The 17912-nt window shown below is 36.2% G+C and overlaps 1 protein-coding gene across 1 annotated transcript in view; it reads left to right on the top strand.

The window, feature by feature from the left end:
* Nucleotides 1-7151: 7151 nt before the first annotated feature.
* LOC308697029 (fucolectin-4-like) overlaps nt 7152-17912 on the top strand; it is a 68992-nt gene continuing 58231 nt past the window's right edge. The window contains exon 1 of the mRNA XM_081376069.1: nt 7152-7214. Within this exon, the coding sequence (XP_081232195.1) occupies nt 7157-7214 (58 nt within the window). The 5' untranslated portion in view covers nt 7152-7156. The remainder of the gene's footprint in view (nt 7215-17912) is intronic.

The following is a 17912-nucleotide window of genomic DNA, read 5'->3' as shown; positions in this document are numbered from 1 at the left end:
TTAGAGTAGAGATGGCAAGGCTTGATATTAACTAGATAAAGACTAGTTTGCTTTGGTTTACCCAGCAATATTTCTGAAAAATTAGACCCAAGCTTTACGCTTATAATGTATTCACCAACCCAACATCTCAAACGTTTACATTATACAAAAACAAAACAAAACAAAATAATAAACAAGGTAGAAAAAAGGAAACCATCAGTTACATCAGACATCAAACAAGAAAAGTCAAGCGTTTGGGAATCTTGACTGGAAAAGTGAATTACTAAACTTAAGCTGATGGTGAAGCCGACATAGCTTGGTAATGGATGAAATGTCCTTGCAAAACTCCACACTTTTAACTTGATAGTCCCAATGTTGCAGCTAGGAAAAGTGTCCTCCTGTCTTCCACAAGTGCAATCCAAACCCTCTAGTGCTCAACGTTAAACGTCCATGCGTCATAATCCAGGCACCCAACCATAAAGCAGAAAGTTAGCTGAAGCAAGTACTTTCACCCATGTAAGAAAGCACAGGAATAAAAAGGTCCATCTAAATAGACCACACATTCACAATTTGCATGAATAGCCCAATGCTCAACACACTCCTATTATCATAGTTATACATTAAATAAATGTACACTCTGGTTTTGGTAATATTGAGAAAAAAAACACACTACTTACTGATTGACCAAAAAGGAAACACATTCCTCAATCATAGGACCTTAAAAAGTCAAATGGAATAGCCCAAGGAAGCCATTGCTTCCTCTATCCCAGGGGTTTCCAAACTTTTTAGCCCGCGACCCACATGATAAATGCGCTGCTGCCCCGCGACCCTGCGCCTCCCCCACCCCAGGGTCCGAAATTACATTTTTGGCTCACCTGCCACGGGTACTGGTAGATGAAAAAATCCACCAGCCAAGCATATTTTTACCGGCCAAAATAATAAATAGCCTTTTTTGTCACATATACATTAATTTCAGTAGGCCTACTTTTAATTGCGATTCGGTCAATTTTAACATTGAGCTCATTTTTTTTGTACATTTGGAGTGCTGTCAATACAGAGAACAACAACAAAAATCGGTGTTGCCTACACCGAATTATTCTATTTTTAAAAAGTGCACCCTGTTGACTTCAATGGGGCAAGTACTAAAGTACTAAAAGTAGTCGATTGCAGAGTTCACGCGCATAGGTTTAGTACCTATGATCACGCGTGTGAACTCGGCAATCGACTACTTTGGACTTCACCCGAAAACAGGATGTAAACACAGGTATGTGCGCTGGTTTAAATAACATCATTTTTATACATTTCTTTCACATCTACTGCAGTCAGACTCACTCGTGTTCACTCTGAAGGAATCACTCACATGACCTGTGCACTTGTAATGACACATCAAGGATGTTAAAGGGTTACTTCAGGATTTAGCATTAAGCTTTGTATTAGTAGAAAACCTGTAGTATTTTCGAATTACCATGCTTTCCCCCCTCATATCCCCCTGAGACAAGAGATTTATGTATTTTTTGTCTGGAAAAAATCCTCCGATGACGCAAAAATCGTCATTTTGCGTCATCGGAGGATTTTCTGTCCAGAGGCTAAAGACTACAGCCAGTAGATGGCGTTGTTCCGCATGTTTTCAGCCCGCCCATAGAGGGTGGGATCTCACTCACAGAATGTACACACAGTGTCAGCCGTCTTTCTTTGGAAGCTAAGCTAGCATGCTCTTGTTCTGTGGAGAAAGCTGAATAATAGGAGAAAGCTGAGTAAGTAGGGGTTACCATCTTCCTTTTCCCGGACTTGTCCGGCGGGCGAGACTGTTAAAAATGTCCGGGATTCGGCTTTTGCGTTCTGCTGTCGCCATTCATTGTTTCCATGCACACCTCTCGTTTCAATCTAACGTTAACTGAATTAATTCCGATCGGTGAATCTGACTGTAGTGTTTACATGAACGCTAAACAAGTGATCGGTTGATGTGCGTTTTAACATTGCTAAGAAAATTCCCGCTCCTCCGTGAGAGATGCGAGACCCGGCGCGTCTCAGTAATGAAGCCACCGGCCTCGCGCCATTCTCCCGCGGCCGTCAGCCTCGTCCTGCTCGCCACAGTAAACATAATGAATGGCGACTGTAGAACGCAAAAGCCGGATCCCGGACATTTTGGGTCTCTAAATCCCTGGCAAACTCATCACTTACTTAGGCTAGCCTTGTTTTCAACTGTGCTCTCTAACCGGTAGGCGTGGCCTCCTAAGGCAGCGAAGCAAGTGCATTCTGGGAGTTGTTGTCTTTCATCCACATAAGCCAAAAATACATTTTCTGGCTTTTCTCTGTCTAGAAAGCTCCAAATTCAAAAATTTCTCCACATTTCTTCTACTTAAATGACCTATTTTAAATACACATTCATCTTCCCAGAGGTGAAGTATCCCTTTAAGAGGCTAAAAGCAGGTTTAAATATTGCCGGAGTTCTCCTTTAAAGCTGTTACATATTTATATCATATTATGTTGTCATATTAGAATTTTACATGAGCAAGAGTGCCGTTTTCCTTTGCATATAATTGCAAATGTGCTATTTATTTTATACAGCAGTTAAATTAACAATAAAGTTAACATTGTGAGTTACTTTTTGGACACAATATTGTCAATTTTCACTTTATATCGCCGGCGAGAATTTCACAATGAAGCCGTAGTCCAACAGACATCGATGATTTTTTTATTTATTTAATGAAATCCGCGTTTTAAACGAATCGGTTGAAATTACTCCAACAACTCGCTTATTAAGACAGTGACTTGCCGCCACCTACTGGTGGTTTTAGTTTCATATTTAAAGTATATTTTAAATAAAATGTTAAAATTACAAATAATTTAATTTTTTAATTTTTTATTTTTTATTTAATTGTAAATGAAGTGTAAATATAGTAGGCTAATTGCCAGTTTTGATGCCGCTTCTGTGTCAGTTTTAATGTCGACTGACATTTTCAGGAATACAAAGTCATGGAAAAGTCATGGAAAAGTATTGGTTAAAATGTGTATGAACCCAATCATTATAAAGGTAGCCTGTTTAAAACACAAGATGTCTAGTCTTGCACATATTTGAACATCAGAATATAATTTATTTCACAGTACAGTTAACAAATTTGTGAATATATTGCAAAGAAAGAAAACATAGAGAGGCTTAAAGATAAGGCTTGGATATTTTGCATATCCAAAGTCTTGATAAGGCAATGTAGTGTACGTTGTGCTAATGTTACAGTGTGTTTACTGAGCGCTACATTTCTTCCTTTATTTAAAGTAAACACAACCAAAAAGTACCTAACTGCACAAATGAAAGAGTACTGTTTACATTAAGCACACATACTTTTCATACTGACATGACAAAACTACACAACATTTCTATCATGTTTGTTCTTGTATGCCAGGAAAAGTGTTTTGATAGAAGAACATAATGATATCATTACTATTATTACATTGATCTGTGAATACTACTAAAATTTGCCTGGATTCAACTCAAATCCTGTTAAATTGTACAACATGAATATGTTGTAAAAACTTCACACTAACAAATTGTTTTGTATAGAAAATTTACCTTGCTTTGTAATATCATAATATAATGTGTAGGACATGCATGAATGTAATTAGAGGATGTTTTGAGTTTAGCATCCCAATCCAATCTCATGCGGAGCATGCTGGGAAATCCACTGTCCAGTTTCAGCTGTATATAAATATAATCAATTTACTCAACCACAATATGAGTAAATGCATTCTGCACCAATACTTCAAGTCTTCCTGTATTGAAACAAAATGTATAAATAATTATGGATTTACACAAAACAAGTATGATTTGTATACATGAAGTTATCAATGAAACACTACAGAGCATGAGCATTTTAACCACCGAAAAAAAAAAAAAAAAAAAAAAAAAAATTCTATAACAGCACCAATTGAGCTAATGATTAAATTAAAATGTAGGAGAATTCAACTAGGATTAAAACAGTAATCACTGTGGTTGCAAAACTTTCTATTAATTGAAGCTATCATTCAGTACCCCAAAATTAAAGATACTCATTTATTACAGTACAATTACTAACATTTTGATGATTAAAATGTTACCAAGCTTGCCGTGTTTAAACAAAAATTTAATTAAAAGTTGGTCTGCACAATATTTATTGTTTCAGCAAATGGGCATGCAATGCAAATTAACTCAAACACATCATTCTACAACTTTTTTTTGCTGTTTGATACAAGATCGAGGACTAAACTTCAAGAGTCTGTGTGATATAATGGATACACGGAGGAATTATTTCACTTTATTTACAAAACTCAGAGATTCACTGTGGAGCGTAGCCGGTTTCAATTTGTGAATATATTGCAAAAAAAGAAAACATAGAGAGGCTTAAAGATAAGGCTTGGAGATTTTGCATATCTAAAGTCTTGCTAATGTTATGTTTACTGAGCGCTACATTTCTTCCTTTATTCCTTAAAGTAAACACAACCAAAAAGTACCTAACTGCACAAATGAAAGAGTACTGTTTACATTAAGCACACATAAATTTCATACTGACATGACAAAACTACACAACATTTCTATCATGTTTTTTCTTGCATGCCAGGAAAAGTGTTTTGATAGAAGAACATAATGATATCATTACTATTATTACATTGATCTGTGAATACTACTAAAATGTACTGTTACATACTGTTAAATTGTACAACATGTTGTAAAAACTTCACACTAACAAAGTGTTTTGTATAGAAAATTCACCTTGCTTTGTAATAAGATAATATAATGTGTAGCACATGCATGAATGTAATTGGAGAATGTTTTGAGTTTAGAACCCCAATCCAATCTTATGAGGAGCATGCTGGGAAATCCACTGTCCAGTTTCAGCTGTCAACAAAATGGTTCATGTTATACCAACTCAAAAACACCACAAATTAATTTTCATTTTACAATTTTAATTGAATCACAGTTCGGCAATATAATGTTAATGCCGCTACAATAACAGACCAGCGTGCATCTAATAAATGATTAATTCAAGAACGTTGTGCAAGTTTACTGCAACAATGGAGCAGTGAACTTCTTTTGAAAATCCAGCGTTTAGTTGATCCTGGTAAGCGCTCATTGTCACAGTTGTAAACACAACGGCTTTCTTCTTCCACAAGGGGTTTTGACTAGTCGTCACCTAACACCTGTGCAAGATTCTACAAAAGTCCTGAAGTGTATCCAGAAAGAATGGAGACTCCATCCCCAGGTATCTGGAGTTGATTCGAGATGTTTGATTCCCTGACCGAGGGGACTCTTGGCACGGATGCATTGGCACACAGCTGGACCCGGGGGCCTACGCAAATATGCATTTCCCCAGCATTTCAGGGTGGAAGAGGAGCAGGTCTTGATGGTTTCACCTTACTGGCCCAGCCAGACCTGGTTTTCAGATCTGGTACTCCTCGCGTCAGCCCCTCCGTGGTGGACAGTCAACTTCATAAGTCATACTGGCATTGTCATGATTGCATGATCTTCATTAAAAATTATAGTTTAGCTGCGTTGGCAAAAAAAATTAAACTAAAAAAGTGCTTTACAACCTTGGGTCTTAAGTAGCTTGGAAATACCCCTAAAAACAGCTTGAGCACCAGGTAAACTTTGCAAATACACGACAGACAGGACTTTTCACCAAGTTCTCTCTAATAGTGTAAAGGAAAGTGCCACTTGCAAAAAAACTGCAGAGCAATGCGCACAGGTTGTTGCCGTTGTTAAAGCCCGACGAGTCGAACATGTAATTGTTAATGAGACCCTCACGAGTGTGAAAACAATATCTATCAAAAAGTACTATCGCACTGCGCTAAAGGACTTCCCGCATCAGCTCCGCTTATAAAGCCGCAATCTAATCTTGTAGACATGAAATGAGCTGCTCGTGAGCAGGTTTAAGCTTACACACATGTTGCTATGACAGCAAGTCCAGGATGAGTCAAAGACCAAACAATCCAAGATCATGCCATATCGCCAATAATCAAATCCAGCTAACTGAGTTAGCGACGTACGGAAAACACACCCCAGAACAGGGAAACAGATCAAAAACAAACATAACCCTGACAGTAATGGTCCATTTGATGTTTATTTTACAGATATCAGATAAGACTTATTTGGTTGGGAGGGCCTTAATTCAACAATATAAAGAGCATCATTTCTGAGCACAATATTATTCAACTAGAGCATCTTCAGACTGCTGGTTCGTATTAATATTTATATCTATGTTTAATAGCACATTTTTTGTTTGAAATGTTTTGACAGGGCATAAAATAACTCATATGGTAATATATTGGATAAAAAAAATATAGCAATTGTTTATAAACAAATATTAATATTGTTTTTAAAATGTATAATTTTTTACAAAAGAAGCAGATACCGGATGAATCGTGAAGGTCTTCTGTGAGGTTGATACATTGACGAATTCCAGGTGAGTTGAAGGTTTATGCACTCTCTACACTGGGGTCAAAATGGTAAAATTCATACGTTTTCTTATTATTTTTCCCCAATGAGAGTCAATGGCAGCCATATGAACCATAAGTAGGAAAATTATACATCTTGGCACACTTGTAGTGATGGTAAAGAACAGTAATTGGACGAACTTTGGAGTGTCCAGGACAAACTCTATAGCGCCACCAAACAGTTAATTCTTTTTACATTGAAGTGAACTTCTGAACCATTTGATCTAGAAAATTAAACTTAGTACACCTGATTTATCTCGTGATGCTGATCTAATTAAACACCTTATATCAAGACTCCACCGGTAACACTTTATAATAATGGTCCTTCATTAATAAGTAACTATGCATGAAGTCATGCAGGACTAACGAGTAGTACATTAACACAGTTACTACTATTAACTAATGTAGAAACAAGCTTAACTAATCAGTAAGTAATGTCAAATTTAGGAGATAGTTTCCTTATAGAGCAAACTCCGCTAATGCATTTAAAATCCAAAGAACTGAGTCAGGTTAGTCACATTACACTCACTTTTATTCATGGGGTTCTTCTATTCTATTCTATTCTATTCTATTCTATTCTATTCTATTCTATTCTATTCTATAATTACAATAGCTATATCATTTCTTTCTTTGTTTAAATGAGGAGAAATTGAAAATAATTCCTTCATATGCTGATATGAGATGTGTTGTTGTGTCTTATATCAGGATGGACATGCGTGTGGTTTTGTTTCTAACACTTTTTACTGGGATGCGTGTCGCTGATTCCCAAGGTACGTTTAGAATAATACATGTAAAAATACCTGGATTTAAAAATCTGTAATCGTTGTGTATTATTACATATTAATCAGAAATCTGTAATTTATTTATTTATGAAGACTCTGTGATATAATTTATTTTTGTATTTATGTATAATTCATAATTGTATAATAATGTATGTTATTATTGTATTAACAGTAATGGACACATCATCGTGCTCTTTTTTTCCAAGTGAGTGTTCTTCATTACTTTGAATGTTGTCAGTAACACATTAATAATATTCTTACTGAACATTTGGTAAGGGATAATGTACATCATCAAGACAGTTGTTATTGCAAAATAACCCATGGCTAGCCACAAAACAGGCTATTGATTTGAGTTTAAATATTCTATTAGCTCTCTTGTAATAAATGCAAATCTTCTGTGACGAAAATTTTTTCCTAGCAAGACAAACGAACAAATTCAAACAAGACAAACATTTAATGAATAATGAAGCCTACAGTCATGTACACCAAATTATTAATAATTACATGGACATATTGATTTGAGATTAAACCATTTTAAATTCTTACAGATTTATTATCTTAGAATCCATAACAGTGTAAAAAAAAAAAAAAAAAAAAAAAAACATTTGGGCAATAAGACAAACACTATAATAGAGGTCTTCATGGGTCCACTTTGATCCCAAAACACGAGGTCCAAAACTTCGACGATGTTGAATTTCAACCCATAAAAATGCAAGCCTTAAAAATACAATGCATTAAAATGCAAGCAGGGTTAATGCAATTCATATTTTTTCAAGTAGAGCAATTCAACAAGCTTTTATGTTTCAAAAACATTTGTCATTATTTTATTTCCATAGGTTTGGTAGAGAGGCCTCGGGTCTTGGGTAGTTTAAAAAGAATGTGCTTTTCCCAAATGGACCCGAGAGGACCCAAATTCTTTTAAACTATGTCGGTTAGGCTATTTAACCTTTTTTTATTTATTTAAATTTTAAAACAATTCTCTGCCAACGTTATAATCTCACTTTTTCTAAGTTCTCTCTGAATTCGCGCTTCCACAGAGATGAGGTAAATAGCTCTGCAGACAACACTAGCGAATCCATGATTTATTATTAGGGTTATTGATTTCATTTTTATCAAGCTATAGCCTATGTTTATTTTCCCAATCACTGGTCACAATTGAAAATCAAATTCAGAATTAACTTGTATCCATTGAGCAGGCAATAATATAAAGTAACAATAAATAACGTACTCTGTTACTAACGTAACCTCGGTTCCCTGAGAGTAGGGAACGAGTATTGCATAGCTATATGCAGTGGGGAAACTCCTTTCCTCAGATTATTGAAGCCAATTTTGTACAACGCATTGCAGCTGAACAGCGAGCACAGTGAATGTTTGGCTCACTCATTGACTGTGCTGCGCCAAAATGGGCATTGCTATGTCTATAATAGAGCCCGAATTCACCATTATAGCAGGTTTAAATCAACAAACTTGTCATGTTACCAGGCACGTGCACACATAGACATCAAAGGGGGCTTGAGCACCTGCCCTTTTTATTCCTGGAGAGAAAGTGCTCTTTTTTCTGGGGTGCTTTTTTTCTATTTTTGAAAAATAAAATATATTCCTGTTTGCGCACAGCTTCCCTGTCAAACAAATATATTTATTGAATTAATTAATACTAATTTAGCCGTAAATAAAATGACCCACATGATGATCTTTCACCTCATTCCTCACGCTGCACGCACATTTTTTTTTTATTTCGCGCTGCTATGCGCACTACCAGAGGATGTCTTCAAATCTGTGGCTGCTGGTAAGTGGCGTTTCATTCTCAGCGAAGTGATTTTGGTGTTCGTTTACTTATTATTATTTTACAAGGACGACGTGAAGAGAGCATGCAGAGATGTTGTTTATATTGCTGTGTGTAACGTTAGGCTATAGAAGTAACTGTTTTCCTGAATGCCATCAAGATTGAAACCGAGACTGATTTCATAGCAGGTCAATAAACAAATAGTTAAAATTAAGTCACTTACATTTTAGACGCAATGACTATTTTTGTTCTGTTTCAGCAACGAAAATAGTTCCAAACACTGCAGAACCATAGCGCATCTCACAGCAACACTTGTTTCATCACTGAATGATTCAGCATTTTGAACGAATCGGTTGAGTCAAAGATTCAATTACCCATTCATAAACTGCCTCATTCTGAATAAATCAGCCGTTTGAACGAATCGTTTGAATGAATGACTCAATGACTCGCTCATTAAGACGGTCGCCTGCCGCCTCCTACTGGTGTTTTAGTTTCATAAAGTATCATTCTTTTCAACATTCCTTATTTGTATATTCAAAAATATTTAAAATAATCAAAATTAATACAGTTATAATTTTTCAATGTTAATTATTTAATTTGATTGGTAACAGCCGTGTCTTATTATTTTAATTGAATATATTGATCAAATTTGAGAATTTGAAATGAAAGATGGAGCATACATTTAATAAAATTAGGTGAAAAATGCCCTTTTTAAAAGGTACAAAAAATTTGTGTTTTCAAAGTGACGTAATGAAACATTGACAATTTAAGTTTGAAGGGAGAACTGTTAGCCTCTCACTGTTTAGGCTATTAAGGAAATGTAATTTTGCCAAAAGAAGAACTTTTATTTTAAATAAATGTTCATTTTAAATCAGCCTCCTTCAGTGTGATATGTTACCATATTATCATGCTTAACACTGAGAATTTGAATAATTGTAATGTGATGATCAGATGCAGATATCTAAATCAAAGAATATGGGCGGTTTTGCGGGTGGATTATTTATTTTTAACAGTGGATTCGGGTGACTCAAAGTGCACCAAATTAATGAATTTATCTTTAAAATGTACAAAATTTTCTTACGGGGGGGGGGCATGCCCCCGGACCCCCCTAGAGATACCAAGCTCCACCAACAAAAATAATGTGGGAAACACATTAGGCTATATGATGATCTACAAAAAAATACTAATTTAATTATCTTATTATTAAAATAATATATTAGGATTTTTACCACCTCCGCCTCATTTTGAGACTGTAAAAACCCTGTTACTGTATTTTGATCACAGCCCTATTTAAAGCCTTGTTCCATGTGCCCCCTTTTATACTTTGAGCACCTGCCCCTCCAGAGGTCTCTGCACGGCCCTGCATGTTACTATAGTGCGGCCGGCTACACAATACTCTCAGAGAACCGAGGTTATGTTAGTAACCAAGTCCTTTCGAGAATGGTCACTTTGTATTGTCTATAAGCAGTGGGGACGCAATGTAAAACACTGCACTATATTTCAAAGGACCACTGAGCTCACAGAAACAAGCCAGAACCCCTAAGTATATATCGATAAGACCGGACACCGTCACCGTCTAGCCTGCAGGGAAGGAACCTCCATATTCTAAAACCTCACAAATGTGGAAGGCGAAGACTAACCGGCCGCCGCACAAATGTCCTGAAGAGGAAACCCAGAGGACCAAGCCCATGACGAGGCCATGCCCCTAGCTAATAATGTAATCACCTGTGCTCTAAACGGTGTTGAGAGCACCTTAGTTACATAGCCATGTCTGGGTTTGAGAGTGACTTTGGAGTCACCTATTCCACAGAACAGAAGGGGCTAGCAGTGATGCGCGGGTCAATGTAAACAGCCCGCACCCGACCGACATTTTCAACTAACCCGCCCGCAACTCGGACCGCAAAAAAAAAGAAAAGGAAAATATTCTACCCGACCCGCTTCCTGACCCGCATTTTTTAAAAGTAGTAAATGCTCATCATAGCGTCATTGGAATTTTTTTTTAATATAGGCTATTCTAATTTTGTCAAGAATTATAAAATAAATCGTCAATAAGCTCATTCCGCAGGGTCGCTCGCTCAACCCAGAATGGCCTGCGGCTGCTGGTCCACGAAAATATGTGGAATAAGGGCTGCCTCCGACTCGTTTGTTTTCTAGTCGACTAGTAGTTGTTAATTTAAGCCATTCGTGGACAACTCGCCCCTTTATATTAATTTAATTACTTAAATAGGCTATAGCCTACAGTTAGAGGTCTACACAGTGAACCCGAGACCCGTTGACCCGGGACCCGACCCGGGACCCGTACGGGTTCGGGTCTATATTTTAAATGATCAGCCGGGTCCGGGTCGGGTCCGAATTTATTACTTCGGGTCCCGGGTCTGTTTAACATTGTGTGTAATACCCGTGCGATCGGAGTCATTAGATCAGACTCGGAGAAAACCCGGTCGTGATTAGACACTGCTTGTGTTTTTTTTGTAACTTGCAACTTGTAAAATTAGGACACTCAAAATAAATTGCGTTAAAAAGCATATTTTAGGTTGATCCAGCTAGCGTGCATGTGCAGTCTCAAGCGCGTGTCATGTTTCTATGGCAACCAGTTACCAGAGCTTCAGTGAGGGACCGCCAAACCGCGCTTTAGATTTTACAATATAAATTAACCGTCTTGTTTAATCTTAAAGTTTTAGTGGTCAGATTCAGACTCGATGCAGAGCAGAGAGCACAGAGATGATAGCAAATAAATAACGTCAGCGGCCATGGCACTGAACGAGCAATCGTTATTATAACGTTAGTTCAAAAGGGCAAACAGTCAAAGTTATTATGCGAGTTAACTCGAGTCAGAATGTAAGTTAACGTTACATGTGCAAAGTTGCATTTGTCATCCGTCACCGTGACATCAAGTGGACTTTTGAAGCTGAAATAATGAGTGGATTAAGCTTGGACTTGGAATAACGAGAGGAATAACATGAATAACTTTCTTGTCGGAGGATTGTAATGCATGATCACAGCCAGTCAGGTAACGTTACAAGGAAGGGAGAGGAGGCTACTACGCTACCACGGCTTAAATTAGGTAAGACAAAAAGTTGTATTTTTCGCAACAGGTTTATTGACTTGTAATAGCAGTTTAAGGTGGAATATGTGACAATCGGGTCCAGTCGGGTCTGTGTCTTCCCGTCGGTTTCGGGTCCAGCTTTCAAATAATAGACGGGTCCGGGTCGGGTCCAGTTAGGCATTTCTCGGATCTGCACGGGTCCGGGTCCAGCTTTTGAAATAATAGACGGGTCCGGGTCGGTTCGGTTTAGCACATTACGGGTCTCTTTCGGGTTCGGGCACGAATTTTTGGACCCGTGAAGACCTCTACCTACAGTATAATGAGCATTATGAGCGCACGCATTAAGCTTGCCACAATTAACCGGTTAAAGTAATGATTATGAATGTGTCTAAATTAGCAAGGACACATTTAATTGTTTATCAATAAACTGGTGTTTTCTGTGTCGCTGCAAAGATGAAGTTGATTCGGACTCGCCATGCACGCCAGAGAGAAATGCACATTTCATATGAATTAGCCTACATAATCAGAGAGTAGCCTATTTATTTTGATTTGAATATTTTCGTTTAAAAGTAGACATTTCAAGCTTTCTGTAATATATAGCCTATATTTCTCAAATCTGTGAGGCACAAGCTGAGTTTCGGCGCCCTCCAGTTCACGTGCAATGCAAGTGATCGTGCTGGCTCCTTATTACATTGTCTGCTATATACAGTATTTGCTTCTTCATTAAATACAGGCGAATGATTGATAAAACATTGATCAAAATTAAGATACAATTTATACAAAACGAAAATCTTTTAAAAAGAGTTTTCTATAAAACAAAACTTAATGAAGTCGTCAAAATCATGTTTTACCAAAAACAGCGCTGTTGCTAGGAGGGCGCCAGCGCCTCTGCCTTTCAGCGGCTCTGCCTCGCGAGTGGATGATAGCCCTGAAGACGCCTAGCATTGATATACCTTTAGTGGTAGTATACCTTTAGTTAAGTTATACCTTAAGAGTCTTCGTAGCGCGCTAAGAGACATGTTATCGGAAAACGCAGCCCAGGTATGATAACGGAGATTCCAAAGCGCTCTTCTTTGGTCAGAACCATGGAGAGCGATCCCGGATAGGTCCGTCCTATGCACCGAAACTTTTAACAATGCAACAAAATATTTAAAGAGCATCAAGCTATTAAAGGGCACCTATTATGCCCCTTTTTACAAGATGTAATATTGGTCTTGGGTGTCCCCAGAATGCATTTGTGAAGTTTCAGCACAAAATACCCCACAGTTAATTTATTATAACCATTTGAAAATGTCATTTTTGGGGCCTGTTTTAAAAAGAGCTGTTTTGGTCTATACCACCTTAAATGTAAATTAGCTGCATATCCCCGCCCTGCTGCTGGACCCAGACGATGAAGAGAGTCCGGTGTTACAATATATTCGGTTTCTGAAATATTTGGTTCCAATGGGTGGAGCTATCATGAATATTCACGAGACCATAGCGTGCATGGGTGGGGCGACAAATACAAGCGAGTGGAACAGAAATCATTAGCGTGAGCGCCTCAGACCGCGTTTTGTCTTAAACTACTCCTAACTGTTCGTTTCTCACGAATGACTGAGATTAAGCTTTTTAAATGTCTATTATTGCATGTTTAAATAAATATTTACATATATTCTTGTGTTTTGATTCTGTCTCCCAAAGTTGTCTGTAGGCTATTATTGAAATAGCTTTTATATTATAGCCTATGATAGCTCAAGACAACATATAGGCTACTTGGAGTTGCATGGTGTTGCATGCTTTGAATCAGTGGCGTGCACGGGGGGGGGGAGGGGGGGGGGGCGGGGGGGCTCAAGCCCCTGCCCCTTTTGTCTCAAAATGTATTGTGCCCCTCTCTGATAAATGTAAATAATAATTATTATTAAACTAAATATTATATTAAATAACAATACACTTACACACCATTGCCACGAACAATAATACGGTAATACAAACAAATATTAAATATAATTTTTTTGGCGGAAGCATTTGGCGGAGGTGAAGTGGCAGTAGGCGGAGTTTTTTTTTCAGCGCTATGTACGCAGCAGTTCGCCGCGAGTCTTCAAACTGCACGGGCAGCAGGTAACATTAAGCTAATACGGAAAAGTTTCATTTATCCTACCATGCTACTGTAAAAGTTGCGGCAGCATGTGAGTTATGCTTAACAATCATTAGTATAACTCAATTTCAGCCGCATTCTGAGTCTGACAATGTCATTCGTTTTAGTCCAGGCCATAGCAAGTGTAATTAGCTTGGAGAAATACATCTAGTGAAAGGAAATTTCATGTCCAAGGAAAAGTCCATGTCCAGCTCTAAATTGTAAGGAATTTATATCTCTGATTTCATAGTACACTTTACAATGTGGTTTATTTGTTTATTATTCATATTAACTAACATTATGCAAAACAACTAAAAACATTACAGATCATGTACAAAGTAAAAAATCATCAATTGCCAGAAAGTATCCAAGGGTTGTTCACAGAAAGAGAATGCCAACATGACTTAAGGGGAACTTGTACAATTTAAAAAGAACATAGGACCAATGCAAAATACCATTGTATTTCAGTTAAAGGTGTAAATCTATGGAATAGCTGTCATGAGGAACTAAAAATATGTGGGGCACTTAATAAGTTAAAGAAACTATTTAAAAAATAATGCACTGAAACTATATGAAACCATTTAAAGAATGTTAAATGAACAAGCTGCTTTTGTTGTATTTGGATTGTGCAATGGTACTGCATAAGAAATACTAATGTTTTTGTATTCTGTTTATATTTGTTTGTCAACATTATAATGATGTAAGACAATAATTATTTTTATTTTTTATTAAAATATGAGATGTTTTAAAAAGGTAGGCATTATAAGCAAGAGCTTCAGCCTACACCTGTTTCAGACTGTGCTGTTGTTTGTTAGCTCAACTGTGTCTGAAACTAAACTAAACATTTGTTAGGCTACTGCAGGCCTATTTGTTAATCTTAGTTAATAATAATAATACAACTTTTAATTGTTTGTTCATGTTATGTCACAGTCAGTGCATTAACTAATGTTAACAAATACAACTTTTGATTGTTTTAGTAAATGCTGAAATTAATATTAACTAAGATTAATAAATTGTGTAGAAGTGTAGTTCATTATTAGTTCATGTTAATAAATTTAACTAATGAAACCTTATTGTAAAGTGTTACTGATTTCATGATAGCTAACACTTTATTGAATACATAGGCCTACAATTTATAACATCAACATAACTAAACATGAATTCCTCATAATTACCGACTTGATTCTCTGTTTTGTTTGGTAAAGTAAATAATAATTAGTTATATTATCATAATTTCCGAGAGAGGCTCTCTGACCGACTGCTGCTCTCCATCGAGTGAGATATTCCAAATAATTGTGAGGAAGTCATTAAAATATATAAAACACAACAGACAGACGGGTACTGCTTTAAATACAGGTGATTTATTTAAAAAATAAATGTTTTTTAAAAAAAGTGCCCTTTTTGGTCCTTCCGCCCCTGCCCCTGAGGAGGTCTGTGCACGCCACTGCTTTGAATGTTGCTTTACACTCAACTGAAAATCTTTTTGATACACAAACTGCCAAAGGTTATCATAAATGTTAAGCTTCAGTTGCTTTAACAGTTGTTTTCTCTAGCAATGCTTTAGAACGTTGGTCAAATTAAGTGATAATTATTTCAAATGTATTGATGTATACATAGCAAAGTCCAACTAAAGTAATATTCAGTTTGTGCAATTTGTAGTTTCGAATGTACCAGGTGCACTTAATTGTAATAAAACAGAGACAAAACTCTAGCAAATTGATTCATTTAATTTATTTTTTTATTTGGCAATGCCAAATTTAACATTTTCTTTCATTGATATCATGCATGGGTGTTTATGAAATTGCAAAATTAAGGGTGTTTGCTTATAGGGCAAATAAAAACCTCACTGTATAATATAGTATAAGACCTCATCTAAAAGTAGTATGTTTTGATCATGAAGAGACAGAGAAATCACTAAGTGTTGGACTTAACTCACCTCTCATTGTGAAGTTCTGTGCCCTTCTAAGAAGGACATATTTTTATTTATTTCTAGAAACACCATGAGGAACCTTTCCAGATTTTTTCAATTCATACAAGGTTTTAAACATTTCCTTATCTATATTGACAGCCAAAATGACAAATTCAACAAAGATGGGTAGGTTTATTTATATGAATTGTGGTTGAGACTCGTTATTATTTTAAAACATCACCATAGCTAATTGGATGTTGAATGCTTCACAAACTATATGTACTGAAACAATTATTTATTTGCCAAAGCTGTGTACAATAGTAAATTGCACAGAAATAGAGGTCAGAAAATAAGTTTCTCAGGTGTGGTGGGATATGGACATATATTTTAAAAGTATTCTCATTTAAATAATACAATACATATACTTTTTTGTAATATAAAACAATATGCATAAAGTTATCTACATCCTAAATATGATCTAGACTGTTTAAAATTGATAAACAAAAACATCTGCCTCAACTCAAAAATTATTGAGTTTTCATTCATTAACTCAAAATTAGTAAGATACAGTGTCTTAAAATTACATATTTTATTCATATTCATCAGTAAAAACGAGAATGTTAGACAAGAGTAAAACATAGGATCAAGGACAAAATGAATACAGCAGGACTAATAAAATATTGACTATATTATTCAAATATAATACCTTTCCTTAATATTTTGGTATAGCCATGCCTTCTACACCAGTGTGTTTTTGTGTTAACTTGTTTACAAAAAGATTACATAGAATGATAATATTACTAAACTGCTAAGATGTAGGCTAATTTTTATGATTAATGGTTAGTCATTATCAATTAATTTGACCACTGTTCTAAAGCATTGCTAGAGAAAACAACTGTTAATGCATCTGAAGCTTAACATTTATGATAACCTTTGATAAAGTAAAGGTTGTGTATCAAAAGGATTTTCAGTTGAGTCAGTATAAAGCAACATCCAAAGCATGCAACATGCAACTCCAAGTTCTGATGTTGTCTTGAGCTATCAGCCTATAATTTAAAGGCTATTTTAATAATATGCAGACAACTTTGGGAGACAGAATAAAGACACAAGAATATATTTGTAAATATTTATTTAAACAGCAATCACACACCTTTAAAAATCCTAATCGCATTCATGAGAAACGAACAGTTTTATACCATAGATTAGAATGTCAGCGACAACTAATCTGGGAAAATTTGGAGAAATATATTATATGCCTTGCAACGCTTCCTACAGAATCAGTTCAGTTCAGGCAAACTCAAGAGTACTGAAACACATGCTACAAAACGATGAATTATTTATAAAATATATACGAGTAGTTTAAGGTTAACTTCGTTCAACTTTATTACCTGTTTGAAATAAATCCATAAAACAAAACGAGGCGCTCACGCTAATAATTTTCGTTCCACTCGCTAGTAGCTATTTGTTGCCCCGCCCACGCTATGGTATCGTAAATATTCATGATAGCTCCACCCATTGGAACCAAATATTTCAGGAACCGAATATATTTTAACACCGGCACAGAAAAAACACGAATGAGAATGGACTAAACGTCTCGGAAAGGTTATTTGATACATTTATGTACTTACAAAGTTTTAATCGCGTCTCCTTTGCAATTATGAATGTGCAACACACACACACAAACTGTGATAACGTTCGCGCATTTTTTTAAACTACACACACACACACACACACCCACACACACACACAAATACTGTGATAACGTTTGCTAAGTTCAAACGATTTTTTTTATTTTATTATTATTAAGGGAAGGGAGATAGACGTTTATATACTTT

Source organism: Scardinius erythrophthalmus (assembly GCF_964197995.2).
Source record: "Scardinius erythrophthalmus genome assembly, chromosome: 10".
NCBI lineage: Eukaryota > Metazoa > Chordata > Actinopteri > Cypriniformes > Leuciscidae > Scardinius > Scardinius erythrophthalmus.
This window is presented reverse-complemented; position numbering and strand designations above follow the sequence as displayed.